This window comes from Mirounga leonina, unplaced genomic scaffold (assembly GCF_011800145.1).
Source record: "Mirounga leonina isolate KUSES-001 unplaced genomic scaffold, KU_Mleo_1.0 Mir_197, whole genome shotgun sequence".
NCBI classification, from domain to species: domain Eukaryota; kingdom Metazoa; phylum Chordata; class Mammalia; order Carnivora; family Phocidae; genus Mirounga; species Mirounga leonina.
In genome coordinates, this window is record NW_023270494.1 from 11,873,705 (window position 1) to 11,896,386 (window position 22,682).

The 22,682-nt window shown below is 49.2% G+C and overlaps 1 protein-coding gene across 6 annotated transcripts in view; it reads right to left on the reverse strand.

The window, feature by feature from the left end:
- Positions 1 to 17,750: 17,750 nt before the first annotated feature.
- AXIN2 (axin 2) overlaps positions 17,751 to 22,682 on the reverse strand; it is a 32,103-nt gene continuing 27,171 nt past the window's right edge. For 4 of the 6 annotated variants that reach the window (XM_035026206.1, XM_035026205.1, XM_035026211.1 and 1 more), the window contains one exon: positions 17,751 to 19,700. In XM_035026206.1, coding sequence (XP_034882097.1) covers positions 19,574 to 19,700 — 127 coding nt within the window. In that variant the 3' untranslated portion in view covers positions 17,751 to 19,573. Of the gene's footprint in view, positions 19,701 to 20,266; positions 21,829 to 22,682 lie in introns of those variants that run through there. The other 2 variants (XM_035026210.1, XM_035026209.1) reach the window with 2 other exon arrangements.

A 22,682-nucleotide genomic window follows, 5' to 3' on the forward strand; every position in this document is an offset into this window, starting at 1 on the left:
TCAGTCCAATCTCTGTCCCTGCCTTCACATGATGTTCTTCCCTGTGTCTCTGTATGTCCAACGCTCTTCATCTTATTTAGACCCTGATCATTGGCTGTAGGGGCCACTCTAAATCCAGGATGATTTCATCTCAAGATCCTTAACTATATCTGGAAAGACCTTATTTCCAAAGAAGGCCACTTTCTAATTTTCTGGGCGGTTATGGATCTGGGGGGGAACATCATGCCAGTTACCACACCATGGTTGTTGAGTTTGGCTTCAGTCCCTTTAAAGATGGTGGTCAGAATGATGCTCTTGACCAGGTGGGCACAAAAAACCCACTAGTTCATTTGGATAATCATTTTCCCTGCTCCCATGGATGAAGGATTTTCCAGGTTATCCTTGCTTTCCTTAGAGCAGTGCCTTCCTCTAGAAAGATTCTCTGCCTAGACTGGATCTTATGGCCAAACATTTCAGCCCAGCTTTCTCCAGCCAGAATCCCCATCACCTCAGACTTCCCAGCAGCCTCTCCCTGCAAACCCAACCCTCATGTGGGCATTGTCCCCACTGCCAGATGTCACACAGTAAAGAGCAGAGATGGGGTTTGAACCCAGAGTCAGATGCCAGACCCTAAAAGCTTAAGGGCACCTGGGTGGCTCAGTCGGTTAAGTGTCTGACTCTTGATTTTGGCTCAGGTCATGATCTCAGGGTCATGAGATGGAGCCCTGTGTCAGGCTCCATACTCACTGGGGAGTCTGCTTGAGGTTCTCTCTCTCTCTCCCTCTGTTTCTCCCCCTGCTCATGTTCTCTCTCTCTCAAAAATAAATAAATAAATAAATCTTCAAAAAAAAAAAAAAAAGGAAAGAAAAGAAAAGCTTAAACACTATCCTATACAGTCTAGGCTCCTGCTACCCAAAGTTAGCTCAGGGACCAAAAGCATCATCATCACAAAATCCCCACTGGTTCATATGCACATTCAAGAAGCACTGGGGATGTTGTGACACTATAAATCCTGATTCAGTAGGTCTGGGGAGGGCCTGAGATTCTGCATTTCTAACCAGATCCCTATGGACCTACCAGATTTTCAAAAGTTACCAACAACCTCCTAACAACTATTGATCTTTTCTTAGTCTTCTCCCTCTTCGACCGTCTGTCCCATTAAATGTTAAAATGCTATTGGCCAAACCCACACAACTTAGCATGAAATTTTTACTCTGGTTTATCCTGATTGCTTCCCACCTCTCAGGCCTGTCTCCTTCATTCCAGTCCTTCATCTTGTTCCCAAAACTGTATGTCCATTTGCAAGTTCAGTTGACATGCAAAACTAAATCTGCAGCCCCAACTTCTCTCTAAATGCCAGATTTAGAACCATGCGTTTCTGATTCCTGAAACTCAAAGTCTCAAAAGAAACTCATTATTTTCTCATTTAATTCAGTGGGACTCAATAAACAAGAGTGGCCAAGCATTGTGCCATGAAAACAAAATGGCAGACCATTTCCCATGAGGGATTCCCAGAAGCAAGACCTCCTGAGCTTGTTGGTGTGCTGGTAAACCAGCTTTTCTAAAAAAAAAAAAAAAAAAAGCCCTGATTTGTAGCATTTGCCAGTCTCCATGGTGTAAATATTCCACGATGGCTGATTTCAAGCTTCTAACATAACATCACTGAACATGGAATTGGGACAAGAGGCAGAGAATCAGCTCTCGTGAGCTGGTATGAGACAGCTCCAACACACCGCTGCATGACCTCCACATATATACTGGCTTTTCTCCCAGTCACCCACTCTCAAATCTCAGAAACATCCTTGACATTCTCCTCTCCCATTCACCTTCATATCTAGTAAATCAGCAAATGTCATGACTTGCAAATGAGGCCCTAAAATTCTTTGAAGGTAGATGTAATCAGTTTAAAAAAAGAATTAACAGCACATAGAAAAAAATAGCAAAATGCTAGAGACTTAAACCCAATCATGTTGATAATTATAGGAAACGTTAATGGTCCAAACACTCCAATTAAGAGGCAGAGATTATCACCAAAATGGATTTTTTAAAAGTCCCAATTATTTGTTGTCTATAAGAAACAGAGATTGGTTAAGTGTCTGACTCTTGATTTTGGCTCAGGTCATTAAATATAAAGACAGATGAAAGGTAAAAGTATGGAAAAAGATACAACATGCATAAGGAAAGCTAGCTATACTGATATCAGACAAACATAACTTTAGGACAAGGAATATTATCAAGGCTAAAGAGGGACATTTCTTAATGGTTTATAGGTCAATTCATCAAGATATATCAATCAAAATGTACATAAACTAACAAAATTAAAGCAGAAACAGAAGAAATCCACAATTGGGATACACATTGATGTATTGATAGCTGATTTATGGTAGAGCAAACGGTCTACCGTGATGAATGTTCCATGTGCATTTGAAAATAGTGTGTATCCCACTGATGCCAGGTAGAGTGTTCTATTAATGTCAATTAGATCAATAGGGTTGACAGCATTATTCAAGTCTTCTATATTGTTACTGATTTTCTGTCTATTTGCTCTACCAATTCTAAGAAAGAGACTTAAAATCTCTAGGTACAGTTGTGGGTTTAACATTTTATAGCAGGTATAACATGTCAGTGCACAAAATAATTGTGTACATAGAAAATCTTTATGAAACTATTTTTTGAAAGCTGACAAAAATGAGTGAATTCAGCAAGAGCATAGGCTACAAGGTCAAAATAAAAAATCAATTATATATCTATATACTAGCAAAGAACGCTTAGAAAACAACACTTAAAAACACATTTATAATAGCATTAAAAAACCCCATGAGATACTTAGGAATAAATTTAACAAAATATATCCAAAATATGTACACTGGGAACAACAAAACAATTACATTAAAGAAGATCCAAGGACGCCTGGGTGGCTCAGTCAGTTAAACCATTAAGAGTCTGAGTCTTGGTTTTGGCTCAGGTCATGATCTCAGGGTCCCGGGATGGAGTCCCATATCAGGCTTCCTGCTCAGCGAGGACCTGCTTCTCACTCTCCCTCTGACCCTCCCCACCACTCGTGCACTCTCTCCCTCTCAAATAAATAAATAAAATCTTTTAAAAAAAGAAGAAGATAGCAGGAGGGGAAGAATGAAGGGGGGAAATTGGAGGGGGAGATGAACCATGAGAGACAATGGACTCTGAAAAACAAACAGGGTTCTAGAGGGGAGAGGGGTGGGAGAATGGGTTAGTCTGGTGATGGGTTTTAAAGAGGGCACATTCTGCATGGAGCACTGCGTGTTATGTGCAAATAATGAATCATGGAATACTACATCAAAAACTAATGATGTAATGTATGGTGATTAACATAACATAATAAAAAAATAAGAACACCACAAAAAAAAAATGTTGGATACCATAAAAAAAAAAAATCTTTAAAAAAAAGAGAGAGAAGAAGACCTAAATAAATGGAAGATATGCTGTGTTCATGGGTTGGAAGGCTCAGTGTGGTTGTTAATTTTACCCAAATTGATCTATGGATTCAATTTGGTCCCAATAAAAATTCCAAAGCTTGTCAGTGGAAATTGACAAGCCGATTGTAAAATTTGTAGAGAAATACAGAGGTCCTAAGCTAGCCAAAAACAATTTTTTTTTTTTAATGATTATTGAAGATGAAGAACTTGGGAAGACTTATACTACCTGATTCCAAGACCGTATTATAAGGCTACAATAAACAAGACTGTGTGGTATGACATAGAGAAAGATAAATTTATTAATAGAGCAGACTAGATCCATACATATGTACTTGATTGATTTTTTAATGAGAATGCTGGAATAATTTAACAGGGAAGGAATAGCATTTTCAAAAATGATGCTAGAAAAACTGCATATCCACATGAGAAAAAAATTAACCTTAAATCTTACCTTACATCACCGACAAAAACTAACCCAACATCAATCACAAAGCTAAACTTTATAAAAGCTAAAATCATCACAAAAAATTTGGATGAGAAATAGGAAAAAAATAAAAAACTTTTTGACCTTGGTGGAGACAAACATTTTTTAGGAAAAGCAGAAAATGCACAATCAAAAAAGAAGAAATGAATAAATTGGACTTCATCGGAATGAAAAAAATTTGCTCTTCAAAAATGCCATTAAAGAATTGAAAAAGAAAGCCAGGAACTAGTAGAAAACATTTCAAGCACAAACATGTGACACAGGAATTGTATCCAGAATATACAAAGAACACTTAAAACTCAATAATATGAAAACAACAGATCAAATTTTAAAAGTGGGTGAAAGATGAGATCAACTGTTTCTCCCAAAAGAAGATATATTCATAAGCGCACGAAAAGGCGATCGATGTCATTAGTCATCAGCAAAATGCAACGAGCCATACTACGTAGGCACTGGAAAGTTCAGAATGAAAAAGACTTGTCATCCCAAACGTTAGGAGATGTGGATCAACTGGGACTCTCGTACATTTTCATACATTTTTAGTGTAAATAGAAAATGATAAAACCACTTTGGAAAACAGTCTGGCAGTTTCTTATCAAGTTAAAAAAATATACTTAGATTCAACTCAGTGATTTCACTTCCTACTGAAGAGGAGTGTAAACATACATTCACACAGACCTGGAAATGGATGTTCATAGTAGACTTGCTCACAATGTCCCCACGTTGAAAACAACCCAAATGTCCATCAGCAGGTGAACAGATAAACAAGTTATGGTACATCCACACAATGGATTAACACTCAGCAATAAAAAGGAACAAACCATTCAGACACACAACCAATGGGGATGAATCCCCCAAATTGGACTGAGCAAAAGAAGCTAGACACAAAAGAGTACATAGTGGGGACGCCTGGGTGGCTCAGTCGGTTGAGCGTCTGCCTTCAGCTCAGGTCACGATCCCAGGGTCCTGGGATCGAGTCCCGCATCGGGCTCCCTTCTCCGCGGGGAGCCTGCTTCTCCCTCTGCCTCTGCCTCTCTCTCTCTCTCTCATGAATAAATAAATAAAATCTTTAAAAAAAAAAAAAAGAGTACATAGTGTATGATTCACTAACATGAAATTCTGGAATTCTCACCCGTGGATGAATTTGCCCTTCAGGGGACATTTGGAACTATCTGGAAATATTTTTGGTTTGTCACAAGTTGGCCTTTGCTGTTGGCATCCAGTGAGTAGAGGCTGGAGAAGTTTCTAACCATCCTACAGTGCACAGGTCAGCCCCACAGCAAAGCATGACCTGACCCAAAATGTCCGTAGTGGTGAGGTTGAAAATCCTCAGCTACATGAGTCTATAGTGACAGAAAGCAGATCGGCGATTGGCACTGGCTGGGGTGGGGGTTGGGGGGTGGGAGAGGAAAGGTTGCCTGCAAAGAAGTGAAGAAAATGATTTATATTTTGATTGTGGTCAAATGAAGCAGTGTATTTTATGGAAATTATACCTCAGGAATATTAATTTTTTTAAAAAACAACTCTGAACGCTACCCTTTTTTTTTTTTTAAGATTTTATTTACTTATTTGACAGAGAGAGACACAGCGAGAGAGGGAACACAAGCAGGGGGAGTGGGAGAGGGAGAAGCAGGCTTCCCGCTGAGCAGGGAGCCCGATGCAGGGCTCGATCTCAGGACCCTTGGATCATGACCTGAGCCGAAGGCAGACGCTTAAGGACTGAGCCACCCAGGCACCGTGAACACAACCTTGAAATATTTTCTTGTCATTCTCATCCAGCAGGTAATGAAAAGTGCATGGTTCTTACCGGAAATGACCCTGAGCAAATCTCTCAGTCCTGAATAGACCTGAGATACAACCTGTCACAACCTACAAAATTGAATCCTTGTTTTTTTGTTTTTTGTTTTGTTTTAAGATTTTATTATTTGAGAGAGAGAGCTAGAGAGAGAGCATGTAGGGGGTGGGGAAGGTGCAGATGGGGAGGGAGAGGGACAAGCAGACTCTGCACTGAGCACAGAGCCCAGTGCAGGGCTGGATCCCCGGACCCTGAGATCATGACCTGAGCCAAAACCAAGAGTCAGACGCTTAACTGCTTAACCAACTGAGCCACCCAGGTGCCCCTTGAATCCTTGTTTTCTGATTAGAATGTGAAGAGGATGGAACAGGGAGGAGAGCAAGAACAAAGAAGTCCCTCGGTCAATCAACAGTATTTTATTATTACAAACATCCATATATGCCTGTGGACACATACCCACAGCCATTTATTTGCACATAGGCCATTTGCATGGTGCCCAACACAAAGAGATATATAATGAGTGTTAACAACATCCACCCCATCCTCACTCTTTAAGCTTTCCCCCATCGGTGTTTTCATAAAGCAAAAGACTCCTTAACCTTTTAGCTTACGGTGCGGTCTTTCGGAACGAAGGCCTCATGAAGAGAAGGCAGATTCAATGGTGATGATCCTATGAATTATAATTCTGGAGCCTTTTCCAGTGGTGTCCCTGAGCTAGCAGTTTCCGTTTAAAAATCAACCGCGGTGGGAGCGTTTACACCAGGGCAATTGGCAAATGCTACAAATCAGGGCTTGTTCCTGGAGAGCTGGTGGTCAGACTGTTTACCAGCACACCCCTGCCTCTGGCTCAGAAAGAAAGGAAATTCATACCGAAAAGAGAATGCACATGGCTGTGAACATGGACGCTGTGGTTTGGGATTTACGATTTTTCCTCTTACGTCATCAACACAATTGCAACTGCCCCGAAGACCCATTTTCCCGTAAAACAAGGGGGTGGGGTGGGGGCAGAGCCTGGATACATGCCATACATGGTTTATGACTGATTGATTAATTTTTAAAGATTTTATTTATTTGGGAGAGAGAGAGAGACAGGGAGAGCACACGAGCAGGGGCAGAGGGAGAGGGAGAAGCAGACTCCGGCTGAGCTGAGCGTGGAGCCTGACCCCAGGACCCTGAGGTCATGACCTGAGCCGAAACCAAGAGTCAGATGCTTAAACCACTTAACCCACTGAGCCGCCCAGGCGCCCCCATACAGCGGTTTCCAAGAAAGTCGTAATCGGTAGCGTAGGGGGCATAGTTAAGTTAAGCACAACAAAATGTTTATTTTAAAAATCTTTTCTTCGTTTTCGGGACAAAGCTGAATGGACGGTACTCGGCTGGGTGAGATCTTAGGCCTTGTCCTCAGAGGAAGGGCAGAGAAGCCCTAACTGAAAGGAGGGTCTGGTCATGGCTTCCGATAGATACGCTTTCCAGTGGTTCACGATCCTGCAAGGAACCTGAGCCTGGAGCTTGAGAAGCCACAAGTAAGCGCTCCAGGGTGAGCTGACGCACCCTGTGGGATGTCTGTCACCTTATGCAGTGGCTGGTTTTCCAAGGGAGTAAGGCCAGAGAGGAAGGAGGGAAACATTTCCCAGAGACCAGAGTCTCCGGTGAGTTGTAGCTCTGTCCTGAGCTGCCTCTGGCTTTCTGGGTGCTGGCCTGGCCCGAGAGAGAAAGCTCACTTCCCTCTGGCACGGGAAACGGGAGACTGACCAGGTACCCCAAGCACCGCTCAGTCGCTCAGTCAGTGTCAGCGACGCTGAGGCTTTGGAGGCTGGAGCCAGAGAGTCCTGGGGTTTGAAAGCTCTCCTAGAATTCATTTAAATCACCTTTAAAATGTGATTCCCACCCTCCACGCCCACCCCCCCATCCATTAACAGTATGGGGTCAGTACAAGATACTGGTCCATGGCCCTGGGCTTGGAAATCAGGCCTGGGAAACTGAAGGTCTCCTCTGAGCCCCTTCTGAGGGCAGATGCTCCCCTCCATTACCCTGGGAAACAAGAGCAGAGGTGGAGAACCCCACTTCCAGCAGCCCTGCTGAGCCGGCCAGGGCCAGAGCTGGGCCCAGAGTCTAGGCCGGTCCCCCTGCCTCTGAAAGAATCCATGGGACCCGGGACAGGGTCATCAGCCGCTCGGCACCCCCCCCACCCCCACCCCAAGCAGTGCAGTGGTGACAGCAACCTGCTCTCCCGGATGGGACAGGGTGGGGGCAGACCTCTCTCTCGGCTGCCATCACCCTCTGATAGTGGGATTTTAAAAACTTGATCCAGAAAAAGAAAGAAAATTAAAAAAAGAAAAGCAAGCAAGCACAAAAGCGGGGGTGGGGGGCTGGGGGTGAGGGGGGGGAACCCTAGGTAGAAATCAATGAAGCCTTTAAATCTTGCACACTGAAAAAGTCTGCGTTTCTCTCTTGTCTTTGGGAATCCGCTGAATGGCTGGGAAACTGTTTTTAATAAACAAGAGTTCAAACGCTGAGGCTCCCTAGCCAGCAGTCACGCCTTAAACTCTAAACTTTACATGAAAACTCTCCCAGTCCCTTTGAACTCGCCTTCCCTCTCCGGCGGAGCATTCCAGTGTTTATGCATTTTTTGAGATTGCTGGCAGGATTGCTTTGAATACTTTCCCTCTCTTTAGCAACCTCCTCCCTTCAGAACCCATTAATGCCCCACTCAGCAACATCAAGGTATTGCTTTGAAGTCCCTTCTGGCTACGGGCCGCTCACACTCTTTGGTTACTGGGCAATCAAATAATTAAATGGATTCTCAGGGAAAAAAAAAAAATCATTCTTTTCCTTGGTAATTAAACACTCCAGGTTGGACAGGAGTGCTGGGTTGCCAAGGGAGTGAGGATCTATAAAGACTCGAAGCCCAGAATTCTTTGCTCGTGACCCCCAGGGGAGAAAAATAATAACAGGAGAGTCAGCTCCGTGCTCACTTCCCTTCTGCGCGGCAGCTTCCCTGCGCCCAGGGCTCTCCGGTCTCAGGACCTCCCTTCTGAGAGTGGGGGTAGGGGGCATCCCCACCAGGAGAGTTCCTTTTCGGGGTGGGGGATGGCCAGGGCTGTGGGGGCATCTCTGGACCAAAATACGCCCGTGAGAGATTGTAGCTGCTGGAGGGCAGGGATGGGGCTCACCCCCATCACACTGGGGGTGTGGCTGGGAGGTGGGGCAGACCGGGGAGGGCCAGAGGAGGAGGGGGAGGGGCAGGAAAGGGAGGAGAAAGGGGGTAGGAGGAAGGAGAAAGAGGGAAGGAGGGAGAGATTGGGAGAGGCAAGGGGAGATGGAAGGGAGAAGGAGACAGACGAGGGAAGGGGGAGAAACAGGGACCCGAGAGGGGGAGATGTGAGGAGGAAGTAGAGAGGGAGAACAGAGGGGACTCAGGAGGAGTGGGAGGGAAGGGGAGGGGAGGAAAACATGGGGGAGGGGAGGGGAAGCGGGGCAGGAGGGGGGAAAGTCTGCTGCTCCCGCTTTGGGGTCTCTCAGGGCTCCACCAGGGTTAGCTTTTCCCAGATCAAAGGTGCCCCTCCCCTCAGCTGGGGCGCAGCCCAGCCCTGGAAGACCCCAGGTACTTTTGGCCACCTGCTCTGCTTCATGGCCTCTGCTGTCCCTCCTTCTCGCCCACCTTCTTGCCTCTCCCAGGATTGCCCTTCCATTATTCTCCTGATCAGTCCCCAGGACCCTGCACGCCCCAGCCCAGAAGTGGCCTTCCTCTGGACAGCCCAAGCAGAGGTGGCCCTCCTCTGGGTCTCCGGACAAGCTTTATGCGGGCACTCCTCACACTGAATTTTAACGTCTCAACCCGGTGCTAATCCAGGTTGGGGGCCATGTCTTCATCGTCTGTCTCCCCACCGCCCCACCCCGCCCCACCCCTGGTATGGGTACATGGTACCTCTCAGTAGGTGTTGGTGATGAGGATATTCAGCAGAGAACAGTGAACATGGGCTTGGGTCCCAAGGGTCACGTTACATAAAGGCCATTATATAACCCGAGGCTTTGGTTGCTAGCATCTAACCGTGCCATTCTCCAGAACTTGAACTTGAGGTATCTCTTCATCACTCTGTTTCTCAAAGCCACCGGTTTCTCCTCTTGAATCTCTTCCCCCATTTCAGGCCATGTAATGCATAGACCTCAAACTCCAGGAACCTGGGCTCTCTGACATCCAAATTGGCCTTGAGAACAGGTATTCCCTCCTTAGGACAGGAGCTGTATTATTAGTCAAAATTCTTTTGGTTGAGGGGTGCCTGGGTGGCTCAGTCGTTAAGCGTCTGCCTTCGGCTCAGGTCATGATCCCAGGGTCCTGGGATCGAGCCCCGCATCGGGCTCCCTGCTCTGCGGGAAGCCTGCTTCTCCCTCTCCCACTCCTCCTGCTTGTGTTCCTGCTCTCGCTGTCTCTCTCTCTGTCAAATAAATAAAATCTTTAAAAAAAAAAAAATTCTTTTGGTTGAGTATGACAGAAACCCAAGTCAAATTGACTTAAGGAAAAAACAGATGACAAGATTTGCTGACTCACAGGCTGGGCTCTTGGGCAGTTGAATCCGAGAATCCAAGAGATGCTGACAAGACTTGGTTGATCTTTCTCTCTGCCCCCACCCCTCCATCTTGTAGCTCTGGATTTCTTTGTTGGCTTCAATGGCAGGTAAGCCTTCTCCACTTCTTGGCCCCCAGAAGCTCCAAGATTTTGTCCTACCATTTCAGAAGCCCCAGTAGAAAGAGAGCACCCCATTCTCCAAATGCCTGGCACAAGGCCCATAGTTTATTGGACCAACTTAAGTTGTCTCATTGGACCGACTTAAGTCACATGTCCATCCCTGAGCCACTCATGAGAGCCAAAGTGATGGAATATATTAACTGGACAGATCAGGTACCATTTTTGTAGCTGAGTGTTGTTCCCCAAAGGGAAAGCAAGGTGCTGTTATCCAGAGATGAAAACATGGATGCTGGGCCGAATAAAATAACAGATGACCATGGCAAGGACAAATCTCACTGTCATTTATGGCGATTCTTGGAAGGTGGTGATGGGGAAAACACTATGTGCTGGATGGAGGCAAAAGGGTGGAGATAAACCGGGACAAGAAACAAGACCTCATCAGATGTACAAAGGCAGGAGAGGAGCAACGGAATCCGACAATCAGTAGAGGAATCAAGCAGGTGTGATCAAGGAGCAGGACCTCCCAGCAGGTAAGGGGCAGGGCAGGGCAGGGCAGGGCAGGGCAGGGCAGGGCAGGGCAGGCAGGAACTCCAAGCTATTCTTTCTGGGTCCAGAGTGTATTCTACAATTCCTAGAGAGTCCGGAGCCTATCCGGGGCCTCACCCTCCTCCGGCCCCCAAGTAGGAGAGGCTGTGTTCTGCCTCTCGTTGGAAAAGGAGGTTCGGGTGGAGGGATCAAGACAGATCAGCACAGTGACCAGGGCAGTTCGCAGAAATGGCCACCACGTTTGCTCGAAACAATGAAAATACTCACATGTGTCGAGATTTACCCTGAATAATTATGAGACGCTCAGAACACTTTACTGAGCGAGAGAGCATGCCGCATATTGGAAGGGAATACACCAGTATATTATCGACTGTTATCTCTGGGTAGTGGGATTATAGGTGGATTTCTTTGTCTTTTATGTAATTCTATGAATTTTTCAAAAAATTTTTTTAACCATGACTATTTTTGTCGTGGGTGGGGGATACAAATTAAAGGGGAAAAAAACTCTAAGCTGCTCATGTTAAAACACTCTACAAGCCAACCTCTTTTCTACCACAATCCACTCTTCCGTTTAATTCATTTTCTCACTGTCTCTCTGTCTCTCACCCTGGGGACCTGGCTGTCCCTCAATCTGGATAATTGGCCTCTGGCCGATTGGGAAGCAGGTGGCTCAAGCAGCTCTGTCCCCTAAAGTGAGGTTGGGAGGGGTCTCTGCTCCTCCAGGAGGGGCTGGTTCCCACTGCGCCTGGCCAGGGAGCGGGCTCAGATGGAAGGCAGCTGTGCCCCTCCCCCAGCACGTGCCCCTCCTCCTTCTCTCACCCCCTGGGCTTCTTTTGGGCTGGATGAATGAACAACAAAGGCCTGTGGCCATCTCAGGCACGCCAAGAAGTGGGTGTCATCTGGAGGATGCTGCAGCCCAAAGCTTTTATGCTAACAAACCATGTTGATCAGAAGACTGATTGCTTCTTGCTGTCTTCAGCCCGCCAAGTGCTTGACAATGACTCACAAATCATTTATACAATAGATTGTCGCAAGAGATTTTACCCTCGTGGAAACAGGCACCGGGCACCCACTGCCTGGTCCGGGATGGGAGCTGAGGCTCAGTAAACCAATGAAGGTCCCTGCCAAGACAGAAAGCCTCCCCTAAAAATCCGTAAGAACTACCCCTCATCACCGCGACCACCGATGACCTGGGAGCTGACCCCTTCCCTTTGGGATTGCAAACCTGCCACAGTCAGAACCCCAGGGAGGAAGAGATTTGGACAGCTCGTCTAGGACGGATGCAGCCTCCAGGCCAGAAGAGGTCCAAAAGCCGTGGAAGGTGTATATTGGCTTTATATTCTCCACCTGGAAATCTTTGGAGGTTGAAATTCCGTAATATCTCCCAGTGACCTATTTCAGGGTTTTATATCTTGGTAGCCAAGAGAAAGACAGTTACATCTCCTGCTTTTCATACTGTTTTACCCTGGGCATCGGGGGAAAAGGCTTAGATTCTGGCTTCATCTTCCGGTGGGTGAAGACCAGCAACCTGGATTCTCTGGTTTGACCAAGGCTGAGTAGAAATGGAAGCAGAGGTGTGTGGAGGAGTCAGGATGGAGTGTGCCCAGGATAACGGGCTTAGTCTGCTCAGGTCTGGGAAGGGAGGTGGGCAGGGAGGATGTAGTGATGGGGGGATGTGTAGCGATGAAGTGATTGGCGGGCAGAGGGAGAACGGAGGCCTTGCGCGTGGTCACGGTGCATTTCTCCTTGAGGTGATCGTGGAAGTTTTTCTCGTTGAAAGATTTGTGCTTCTCTTTTCCTGTTAGGACAGACAAAATGGTAAGAGTCACAGTGTGATCAGCCAGGAGACAGACACCACCCTAAGTATGTGTTATGGGTTGAATTGTGTCCTCCCAAAGAGTTACGGTGAAGAAGTCCTAACACCCAGGACCTCAGAATATGGCCGGAGACACCGTCAGGGGCACAGCCCCGTTATCAGGAAGCTGCCAGTCACTACTTATCCAGGAGCTAGTGTTGGGACACCGCAATGGGGTGTCTCCCAGCTCCACACCTCTCAGGACCCGGGGTCCTGGGAACAGACGTCCATGCGGCTGCAGTAAAGCCCCGTGACTCCGTGGCTTTGCCTGTGGGCAAACAAAAACCAAAGGAAGACGCCCCTCTCTCCTGGTGAGCAGATCTAAATGATGGAACCCACTTGGAATCTGGACACAAAGCAGTCTGGAAAATTAGGATTTAACTTTCCCATCTCTGTAGTATAAGAAAGCTCATGAGAAGCAAAGAGGAAGGAAGGTTGAGTGGACGATCCAAAGCACCTACCACAACTGGAGTCTCCCAGATTAAATGCCAGATGCCCAGTGAAGTTTGAATTTCAGACAAACCGATAGGTTTCTAGTGTAAGTATGCCCCAACTACTGCATGGGACATACTTATACTAAAAAATTATTCATCATTTATATGAAATTCAAATTTAATTGGGGGTCCTGTATTTTAAATTGCTAAATGGGGCACCCTACCCACAACACCGTTCATGGCTGGTTTCCAGCGTCTTCTTGTTGAGATCACTGGGAGATGGTGGGAGAGAAAGCCAACCTCAAAGCCTGTGATCCTCCCCTGATCCCCTCCATGTACCATGTCTGATACAAAGAGCGTGAAAGGCTCAGGGGCTCCCAACAACATAATTTGGTCCAAAGTTGAGTTTGGGGAAAATGCAGCAAAGTCAGACGGTGGGTCACGAAGGGTCATGTGTGGTCACAGGATATCTGGAGGAGTCTTACCCGGCACTCTCTGTATCACCCAGGGTGACTTTTTATCTGTAAAGCTCTTCTTTTTTTTCTTTTAAAGATGTTATTTTTAAGTCATCTCTACATCCAATGTGGGGCTTGAACTCACAACCCCAAGAGTCACATGCTCCACCAGCTGAGCCAGACAGGTGCCCCTATCCGTAAAGCTCTTGTACATCAAAGTCTGAGACACAGACACAGACCCTGGCCTCAAAGTGGCTTACAACTCAGGGGAGGAGGAAGGGAAAAATAGAAGTGAGCACAGGCTGAGCACCAGAGAAAGTCAGGGCCCCCCTGGATTCTGGAGGGGAGGCTGGGGCGGGGGCAGGGAGGAGCGTGGGGGGGCACACCAGGGCTTGCGTTTCACAGGTGAGAGAAAGGAGGGAAAGGGCTGAGCAGAGTCAGTTATAAAGACTGGACGGTGGGGATCAGCGGGTGATCGTAGCAGCTGACGTGTAGGAGGCTAGACTCACTCCCAAGAACTATGTGCGCCTTAGCGACTTTCATCAGCCCTGTGAAGGATGCTCGTGACTCTCCTCCGTTTACAAAGCGGCAGACCCAGGTGGAGGGACGTTCATTGCTCAAGGCGACCCAGCTTGAAAACGGAGATCATCCCAGAAAGGCAGGCTCGAGACTGGGGGGAGCCTTGACTGTGCAGGCTTGAGATTTAAGGGGCTGGTATAACCGTGGCTCGAGGGCCAACTGTGAGGGAGGCACCGGAGAGGCAGAGACAAGCCAGCGTCTCAGACAGGCCAGCAGGAAGCGGCCAAAGCCCTAAAAAGGACCTTTGATCCAGAAATTCTACATGGAAAACCTTCATCCTAATAACTGAAGACGATTTAGCTATGAATACTGAGTGAGTGGTTAGCTAGAAAGATTTCATTACAATGTGACCTATAATTGCAGAATTTGTAAACTATATAAATGTCCAACCATACGTCATTAGTTAAACAAATGCAGCCACACATTTAAGTTATGTTGTAGAGCAATGCAGAAGAATATTATTGATACGGAAATACGCCAATGACATGTTACTGAGTCAAAAATACAGATTACAAAATAATGTGCACCATGTGGTCCAATGCGTGTGTGTGTGTGTTTTAACCTGGAAGGATGCCGTAAAGTGTTAATAGTGATTATTTTCATTATAGGTGATACTAAAATTGCTATTGGCAATTTCTATTTTCTTTTTTTGCACCAATTCTATAAATATTGAGTGCCTACTAGGCGCCAAGCACCGTGTTGGCTGTTATATACATCGTGGTAAATAGAAGCATGTCTACTCCCTGCCTCATGGGTGAAAAAGTGGGCAACGAAATCCTTATTGTCTAGTGACAAAGGAGAATGTGCTGTGAACAGGCAAAGGAACTTCTGTATAGGGAGGACCAGGTGAGGACATACGTGGACCCGATGGTCAGGGAGGACCTCTGACATTTAGGTCAAGACCTGAAGGCTGAAAGGCAGACAACCTCAAGAAGGGCTGAGGGAGGGGGTGTGTTCCCAGCAGAGGGAACAGCATATGCAAAGGCTCTGAGCAGCAGAGCAACGTTAGGGGAACTTAAAGGTTGGTGTGGATGAAGCACAGGGAATTTATGTTTTCAGAACTGGGTGTTATCTAGCGGGAGGACCCCCTTCCTGGGACAAGCCATAGAATACAGTAGAGGCTCACTCTCATTATGAGATTTTTAGAAAATCGGGTTGATGACGTGGAATAAGGATGCTAAGGAAGGTGTGGATCCCTCTTTGGAATCATCTACGTTATTTGGGGAGTTCCTGTACAACCAAATGATTTATTAAAGGTTAAAAAAAAAAAAAAAGGACTACGATTTTTTACCAAAAAGAACAACAAGGAAAACCAACAACAAAAATCTAACCTAATTATTCTAATAGACTGGAGTATTTTCTTTGGGGTAATTGCCAATTTCCTTCTTTGACAGCACAATTTTGATCCCAACATATTTGGGGGCAGGGGGAGAGTAGAACAGGATCCTTTTCCCCCACATTTCAAGCCTCCCTACATGAACTGTCACCCTAGGTGAGAGTCCACACAGAATTCCCAAGTACTGTATAAAGTAATAGCTTTAATGAAAACTTAAAGATGCTCTGGGGCCAAGGCTCTGCTCTAGCTGAAAGCCCCCCATCAGGCAGCCTACCGGCCCATTTGCCCACCACCCTCTTGGTTTTGTACCAGGGGCAAGGGAAGTGGGATGCCAGAGCCCAGATGTTGCAGCAGGAATGGGGAGGGATGGAATTTCCAAATGAGGAGCTAATAATAACATAGGCGGTAAGGATGGAGCCGAAGTACCCGGAGACCCAGAGAGAGATCCTGAGCCTCCGCACCTCACTCGGCCGTCACAGCAGCGCTGGAAGTGAGCACATTTATTATCCCCACTATTAGTAGAGGCAGAAACCGTGCCCCGCCCCTCCGGTCTGCGCCCCACCTCTCTGATTAGCTGGTTAACAATTAATCTGAGAAATAAGGCCAGAGCACAAGGAAGCACCAGGGAATGAGCACTAAGTGGGTGATTCAGACTGGAAGCTGGAGTTCAGGAAGGGGAGGATCCAGGAGCACCTGAGCAAGTGCAACTCCTTTGGGAGTGGTGGGATTGATGCAGGTCCTGTCCGGTAGGTGGGGCTGGGGTGTGTGGCTGCTGGAGCTGGGGTGGGGGGGAGGGGGGGCTGTCGGGGAAGGAGTGGGCAGAGGTTTCCTGAAGGGCTGGGTTGGGTAGCAAATGATTGGGGGGGCAGGGAAGAAAGAGCAGACGGCCCAAACCACGTTTTAGCTTTTTCTTTTGAGTCACAGACCCCTTTAAGAATCTAATAAAACGGGGCGCCTGGGTGGCTCAGTCGTTAAGCGTCTGCCTTCGGCTCGGGTCATGGTCCTGGGGTCCTGGGGTCCTGGGATCGAGCCCCGCATCGGGCTCCCTGCTCAGCGGGAAGCCTGCTTCTCCCTCTCCCACTCCCCCTCCTTGTGTTCCCTCTCTCGCTGTGTCTCTCTCTGTCAAATAAATAAAAATCTTAAAAAAAAAAAAAAGAATCTAATAAAACTAGCAACGCTTTCCTCAGAGAAACGCACAGGTGATTCCACAAGGAGCCCGTCTGGGGCCAGGTGAAGCGCGCCTGATTGTTAAAATGCGAGAGGCAGAGAAATGGGCCCTCTCAGAAGAGCTGCAAACGTGAGTGGTCCATCGCCGGCTGGCTCGCTTTCTCACAGATGCGCACGGTCCGCTAGACTTTGTCTGAGCCCCAGGCCTGTGTTTTATCCCATTATTTTCATGGGATGACTCAAAAGGCCTGAAGATTAAAAGCCCTAACGCCCCACCCACACCGCCCACACCAGGTTCAATCTCTTGGTCCTTTCGGGTTGGAAAGAACCTTACAATTCGGAAGTGGGTTCAGGATACCTCTGCTGTGAGCCCCCATTCCACCCGGGAGGGGCGGGTGCGGCAAGCTGCATCATTAGGACCAAGATCAAGGACTCTTGCAGCCCGGTGTCCCATTCCCTCGCGCCCTGGCCTGCCCCGCCAGCGGCCACCCCATGCCTCCTAACCCTGCCGCCCTGAGACTGGCCCCGTTCCCCCCGGCCCCTCACCCCACGCGGCCAGAGCCCGGGCCTTACTGTCCAACGGGGACAGAAAGCCAGCCAGATTTGCTGCAGACCCCACCGCAGAAAAACTCCGTACTTGAGAATCCAAGTCCAACGGACCCCTTCTTTCTTAAAATGCGTTCCTTATAGGACTCGTTTAGGAAGCTAGGCCTGCTCTCCCAGATCGGAAACACAGCCCGACCTCTGAGCGCTCCGTGCACTGCGAGGTAACCCGAATTTGAGTGAACAACGGTCAGCCGACTTCCGTGGGCACACGAAGTAAAGTCCAGTGAACCATGCGGTTTTCTTGCTGAACCACCTTTTTTTCCCCCACCCCCTTTCCAGCCTGGACCCTCAATAATGCCAGCCCCTTGCTGAAAGCATCGGCTGAGGTCACTCACACAGCTACGGAGAGGCTGGCTGGTTAGCAGAGCTCAGGGTTCATCAGCTCCACTGGACATCCAAGACCCACACGCCATTTTTCTGGACATTTCCTGGGACTAACCCACCTCTGCTCCTTATCTCCAGGACCTACCTGGCCAGATGAGACCTGCCTTCGAGGAAGAGGCTGCACTCAGGAGGCAGAGGAAAGGGGAAGGGCAGAGGAAGTTGTCTACAGCCCGCCCTTCTTGAGGACAAGAAGATCCTCAAGCCAGTCAGCCAGGTGACTTTGAAGAGAGTTTTTCAAAACCCCAGGGCAGGGCCTGGCTGGGCGAGAAGAGGTCAAGGTCAGCCAGAGATGGGCTCAGGCAAGGTGGGAAAGCGCAGGTGTTCACACACAAAAGGCCACCTCTGCCCTGCTCCCACCCCGGGGGGACCCAAAGACGAGGCGGACGTTTTGAAAAATATAAAATTTTAATAAAGGCTACATCTCTTAATTACAATAATTATTGTACCAAGTAATTTTCCTTAAATGAACTCTTTATAATGCACAATTTACAGTATAAGTAGAACAAAATGCCATGGCAAAAGTCATTGAGTACAAGACTTGTAGTAAAAAGGCATAAAATATATTTATACATAAACCCCTTTCAAAAAACAAGGGAAAGTTGGAGCCCTCAATATAGGGCGACACACGGAGCCGGACACCGTGCAGGTACAGGTACTGTACTGATTTCAAGTCAAGCACTAGAGATAGTGGATTAATACTCTTCTGTTGTACAATATATACAGACGTATAGTACAAGTAACAATGGCAAAAATAGAATGTACAGATTAACTTAACACGAAAACCCGAACGTCAAAACGGAGGTGTCTGGAGGAAAGGGTGCTGCTAGGTCTTCCCGCAACTGTCCGCTTCTTTGCAGGGCAAGGGGGGAGGGGTGGTGGCTTCCAGAATGGTGGTGGTCCAACGACTAATTAAAAAAAACCAACCAACCAACCAACCGACCGACCGACACTCCAAGGAACGGTTTCAATGCAAGCACGAGTTGAACTCCAAGGTTCTAGCGGGCCTCAGCCACTGGGCGCTGGGCCTTGGTGGGGAGTTAGGAGGAGTTACTGAGGAAATCTGGGGTCCCCCAAATGAGGCTCCCCCCTGCCCCACGATGGATCCCATCCCACATGATGACCCCAGATGGCAGTGATGTTGCAACATAAATTGCTCCTCAAGACCTTTATGACAAAATAGAGCAGCGTAGGAAAAAAAAATGCACCAATTTTCTGCGTGTGTCAATGGTAGGGCAGCATTTTTAAAAAGTCTGTCTTCACTTGGAGAAATGCAGGGCAAAGCGTAATAATTCCCCTTAAAGAAATCATTAATGCGCCCCTAGCTCAACTCCCAAGTTTGGACAGGACAATTAAAACTTCCCCTCTCCCCCTACCGTGTTTAAAGCAGCATATCCATAAACTGGGGCCGGGGGTGGGGAATCAATTGTTCAATAAATAGCAGTAAGGATTCCTGTTCAGGTAAGCTATACACAGTTTCTCTTAGTTTATGGATTTCAGATCCCTAGGCGGTCATATATTATGTATGGCAGTCTCTCAAATACAGTCAGCATCTTCAATAGCCAAGAGTGGTCATGTTTTTAATAAATAGTTCAGGCTTTTCTTATCTCAGTACCCAGCTGGTGAATAGTGAAAACCAACCTCCCTGCCCTCCCCACCCTCCCCAAGTGGCCAGTGGCCAATTCTTCCCGAGATTTTTGTCTTCTTCATTGGTTTAGTTTTCCTTCAAAATGTCTCGTCGCGGTCCGTCACGGCCAAGGCCGGTGGCGCGGGCAGCGGCCCCGCACTTGCGCTGGGGGCCCGACCCCCGAGGCTCAGTCGATCCTCTCCACCTTCCCCAGAATCCTGCCTTCGTACATGGGGAGCACCGCCTCATCATCCCAGATCTCCTCAAACACGGCTCCACAGGCAAACTCGTCGCTTGCTTTTTTGAAGTAATACCTTAAAAGGAAAACCCAAAGAGCGTCTTGGTGAAAAGTGCGCTTTCTACTTTGCTAAGGAGAAAGGTGATGTCAGCACGGAGGATGGAGGGGTCCTGAAGGTTCCGCCGCACACGTGTGCATGTGAACCTCTGGCCGCCTCTGATCTGCGCCGGCCGCCGGGGCGCGCCGGGGCGCCCTCCCACCTGCGGCCTTGGGCCCAGAATGCTGGGGGCCCCCCCAAACACACTCTGCGGAGGACAGCTGCCTGCTTCTTTCTCCCCTTATCGGGAGGGTGTGGGGGTTGGGAAGGGCAAGACACGCCTGGTCCATTTGCAGTAACAGTGGGGCGGGGGGGGAGCTCCTCCAAGAGGCCCAGCCACCCTGAACCTGTAGAAGTCTGTGGAAGGCTGACACCTCTCCTGTCCCTCCCACCCTGCAGCACCCACAGGCCCGCTCCTCCGGCCTCTCCCTGCCACAGCCATGGGACAGGCTGCTTTCCTCGGTGGCCCCGGCAGGAGGCTGGCCAGAGCCATCTTGCTTCCCAGGGTTGCAGACAGCCCTGGCCCCGGCTACTCTCCTCCCTCTTCTCCCCGTCCCCCCCACCCCACTCCACTCCACCCCACCCCTCCAGGGTCAAACACTAAAGACCCTTCTATTATGCCCCTTGATTAAAGGTTCCTTTTATCCCACCCCAGACTTCTTTCTTCTAAGGCTGTTTAATTGTGTGGACGCAAATGACCGGCCTCTCTCAGGAGGGCCACATTCAGAAACAACTGCTGTCCTCCAGGCGGGCCCACTCCCTGGCCCCTTCCTTCGCCAGCCCCTTCCAGGGAGACCCCTCAGACGGATTAAACTCGCCCCTGCAAGCTGTCACCTTCAGCCAATAAAGGCCACTCATGGAGGGAGGGTCCTGGTCCTCTGGGGGGAGGGGGACAGCTCTCTAAAAAAATTTGTGTCTCAGGGTTACAGTTTTTTTTCTCTTTTCATTTAAAAGGAAAAAAAAAAAAAGAATTCCCCTCGGTTAGAGCTCAACTTCTTTCCTCTTTAATGAAAGCAAGCCAAATACTTTCATAGGAGATAAGGCTAAATAAAGTGAACCAGCTGGGTTTAGTCAAGGTTCCTTGTTGTTAGTGTTCCCAGCTGGGCCACAGCACCAGGGTGAACGGCACGGCCCGGACGGGGCAGCGGGGAGAACGCTTCCTATCCAGCGGGTCGGGGTACTTGGGGAGCCCGAGCGGGGGTGGGGAGGCGCACGGCACACAGGGGCCCCCGGACAGTGGCAGGGGAAGGCCCTCCTCCTGATACGAGGCTCCAGTTCTGACACCACCCTCGGTCGTGCCCCCCAGCCCCCCAGCTCCGACCCCTCGGCTCTACCAAGTCGGGCTTCCATGGCACCCCTGAGCAAACACGCAGAGACCTTCTTCAGGACCGTAACCTCTTCCAGAGAGGAGAGAGGCCACATCCCCTCGGCCCCGGCCCCCAGACTTCAAACGCACTGCGCTGCCCTCATCTTCTCCAAGAAACGGGCTTTTCCACTACAACATGCTTTATGTGGCAAACTGCGCTTTCTTCTGACATCTGGCACCAACAGCGTCTGGCACGTCTGGAGAGACTGTTCTCCTTTTGAACCCCTGCCATGTTGAGATTACTCAGTGCAGCCCAGGTCCCCCCCCACTCCGCGGCCCCATCCTCGCCGGGCTTTTTATTGGGGGGTGAGGGGGAGCGCGCGGGAGGACGGGGCACCACCCCCGCTGGGCGGGCCAGGCCTGGCACCCGGTGCCTCCCCGAGCCCGCTCCGGCCGGAGAGCAAGTACAGAGAGATAAGACGGCTGGGAAGGGTCTGGCCACAGCCTGATCCAATCAGTAAAGAATTTGAGAGTCAACCATTTGTGCAAGTCTTTGTGCATTAAAGGGGAGGCCGGGGCTTCAAAGCCAGGCTTATTAAGTGCGCCTTAGGACAAAAAATCAGAGCCAGATGTGGCCGGAGTGGCTGAGCGCGAAGCCCCCCCTGCAGCCTCCACTCGGCGCTCCAGAGCCCTTCTCCCTGAAGGTCACCTGCAGTTCCACTCAAAGTCCAGCCGAGTCAAAGCTGAGCTCAAAATGAATCCCTGGAGGGGCACACTTGTGTAATTAGTTTCACCTTGTGTCTGTTCAAGATAAAAAAAAGAAGAAGAAGAAGAAGAGGAAGAAGCAGTAGCATTAGGAGCCAGGCCTGCTCCCCAAACCCTTGGACACATTTTCAGAATCGTCTCTGCCCTGGTGTCAAATGGAAAGCTCTGAAGCCCAGCTCCACGCCCTGCTCCTCGGTCACTTACAGGTCCGAGCCCCCGAGCCCCAGCCTCTCCCTGCAGAGGGATCACTCTGGGCCCCCGGCCCAACCGGCTCCCAGGTGGAGTGGCTGGGAGAGCCGCAAGGGCCTGCTCCGGAAGGGACGGGGTCTCGGGGCCCCGGAGGCGGGCTCCAGGGGCCGGGGCCCACCTGGCTGGTCGCTCGTGCTATTAGGCTTCTCCCCTCCCATCTCGGGCTCGAGGTGGGGCGGGCTGGCACCTTCTGAGCACCGACTGCCGCTCCGTAAAGTGAGTGCGCCGCACCTCACGTGCCCCTCCCTGGCCCTGCGCACCGCAACCCGAGATATGGCTGGAGCAGAGCCCACCTACTCCCTTGGGAGGAAGGCCATCGAGGAGGAGCAGCTAGGACTCTGGATAAACGCAGGTGGAGTCATCACCCTCCCACCCCACCCACGTTCAGGGGGAGGTGACCAAGGAACGGTCCCCGCTCTAGAATCCTCTCTGGGGCCCTAGAAGACCAGGCGGGTGTCTCCACCACGTAGAGAGGGAGGAGGGCTGGGGGCAGGGCGAGTGCCCGGCCCCGTCCACCCGGTGCCCACGCATGGGGCCGGCCCCCTCTCTGTTATGGACACAAGAGCATTTCTGCTTTACATGACCCATTCCACACCGCGAGGCAGCTCTTCAGGGAGAGAGGCTGAGGAAGGAGAATGCCG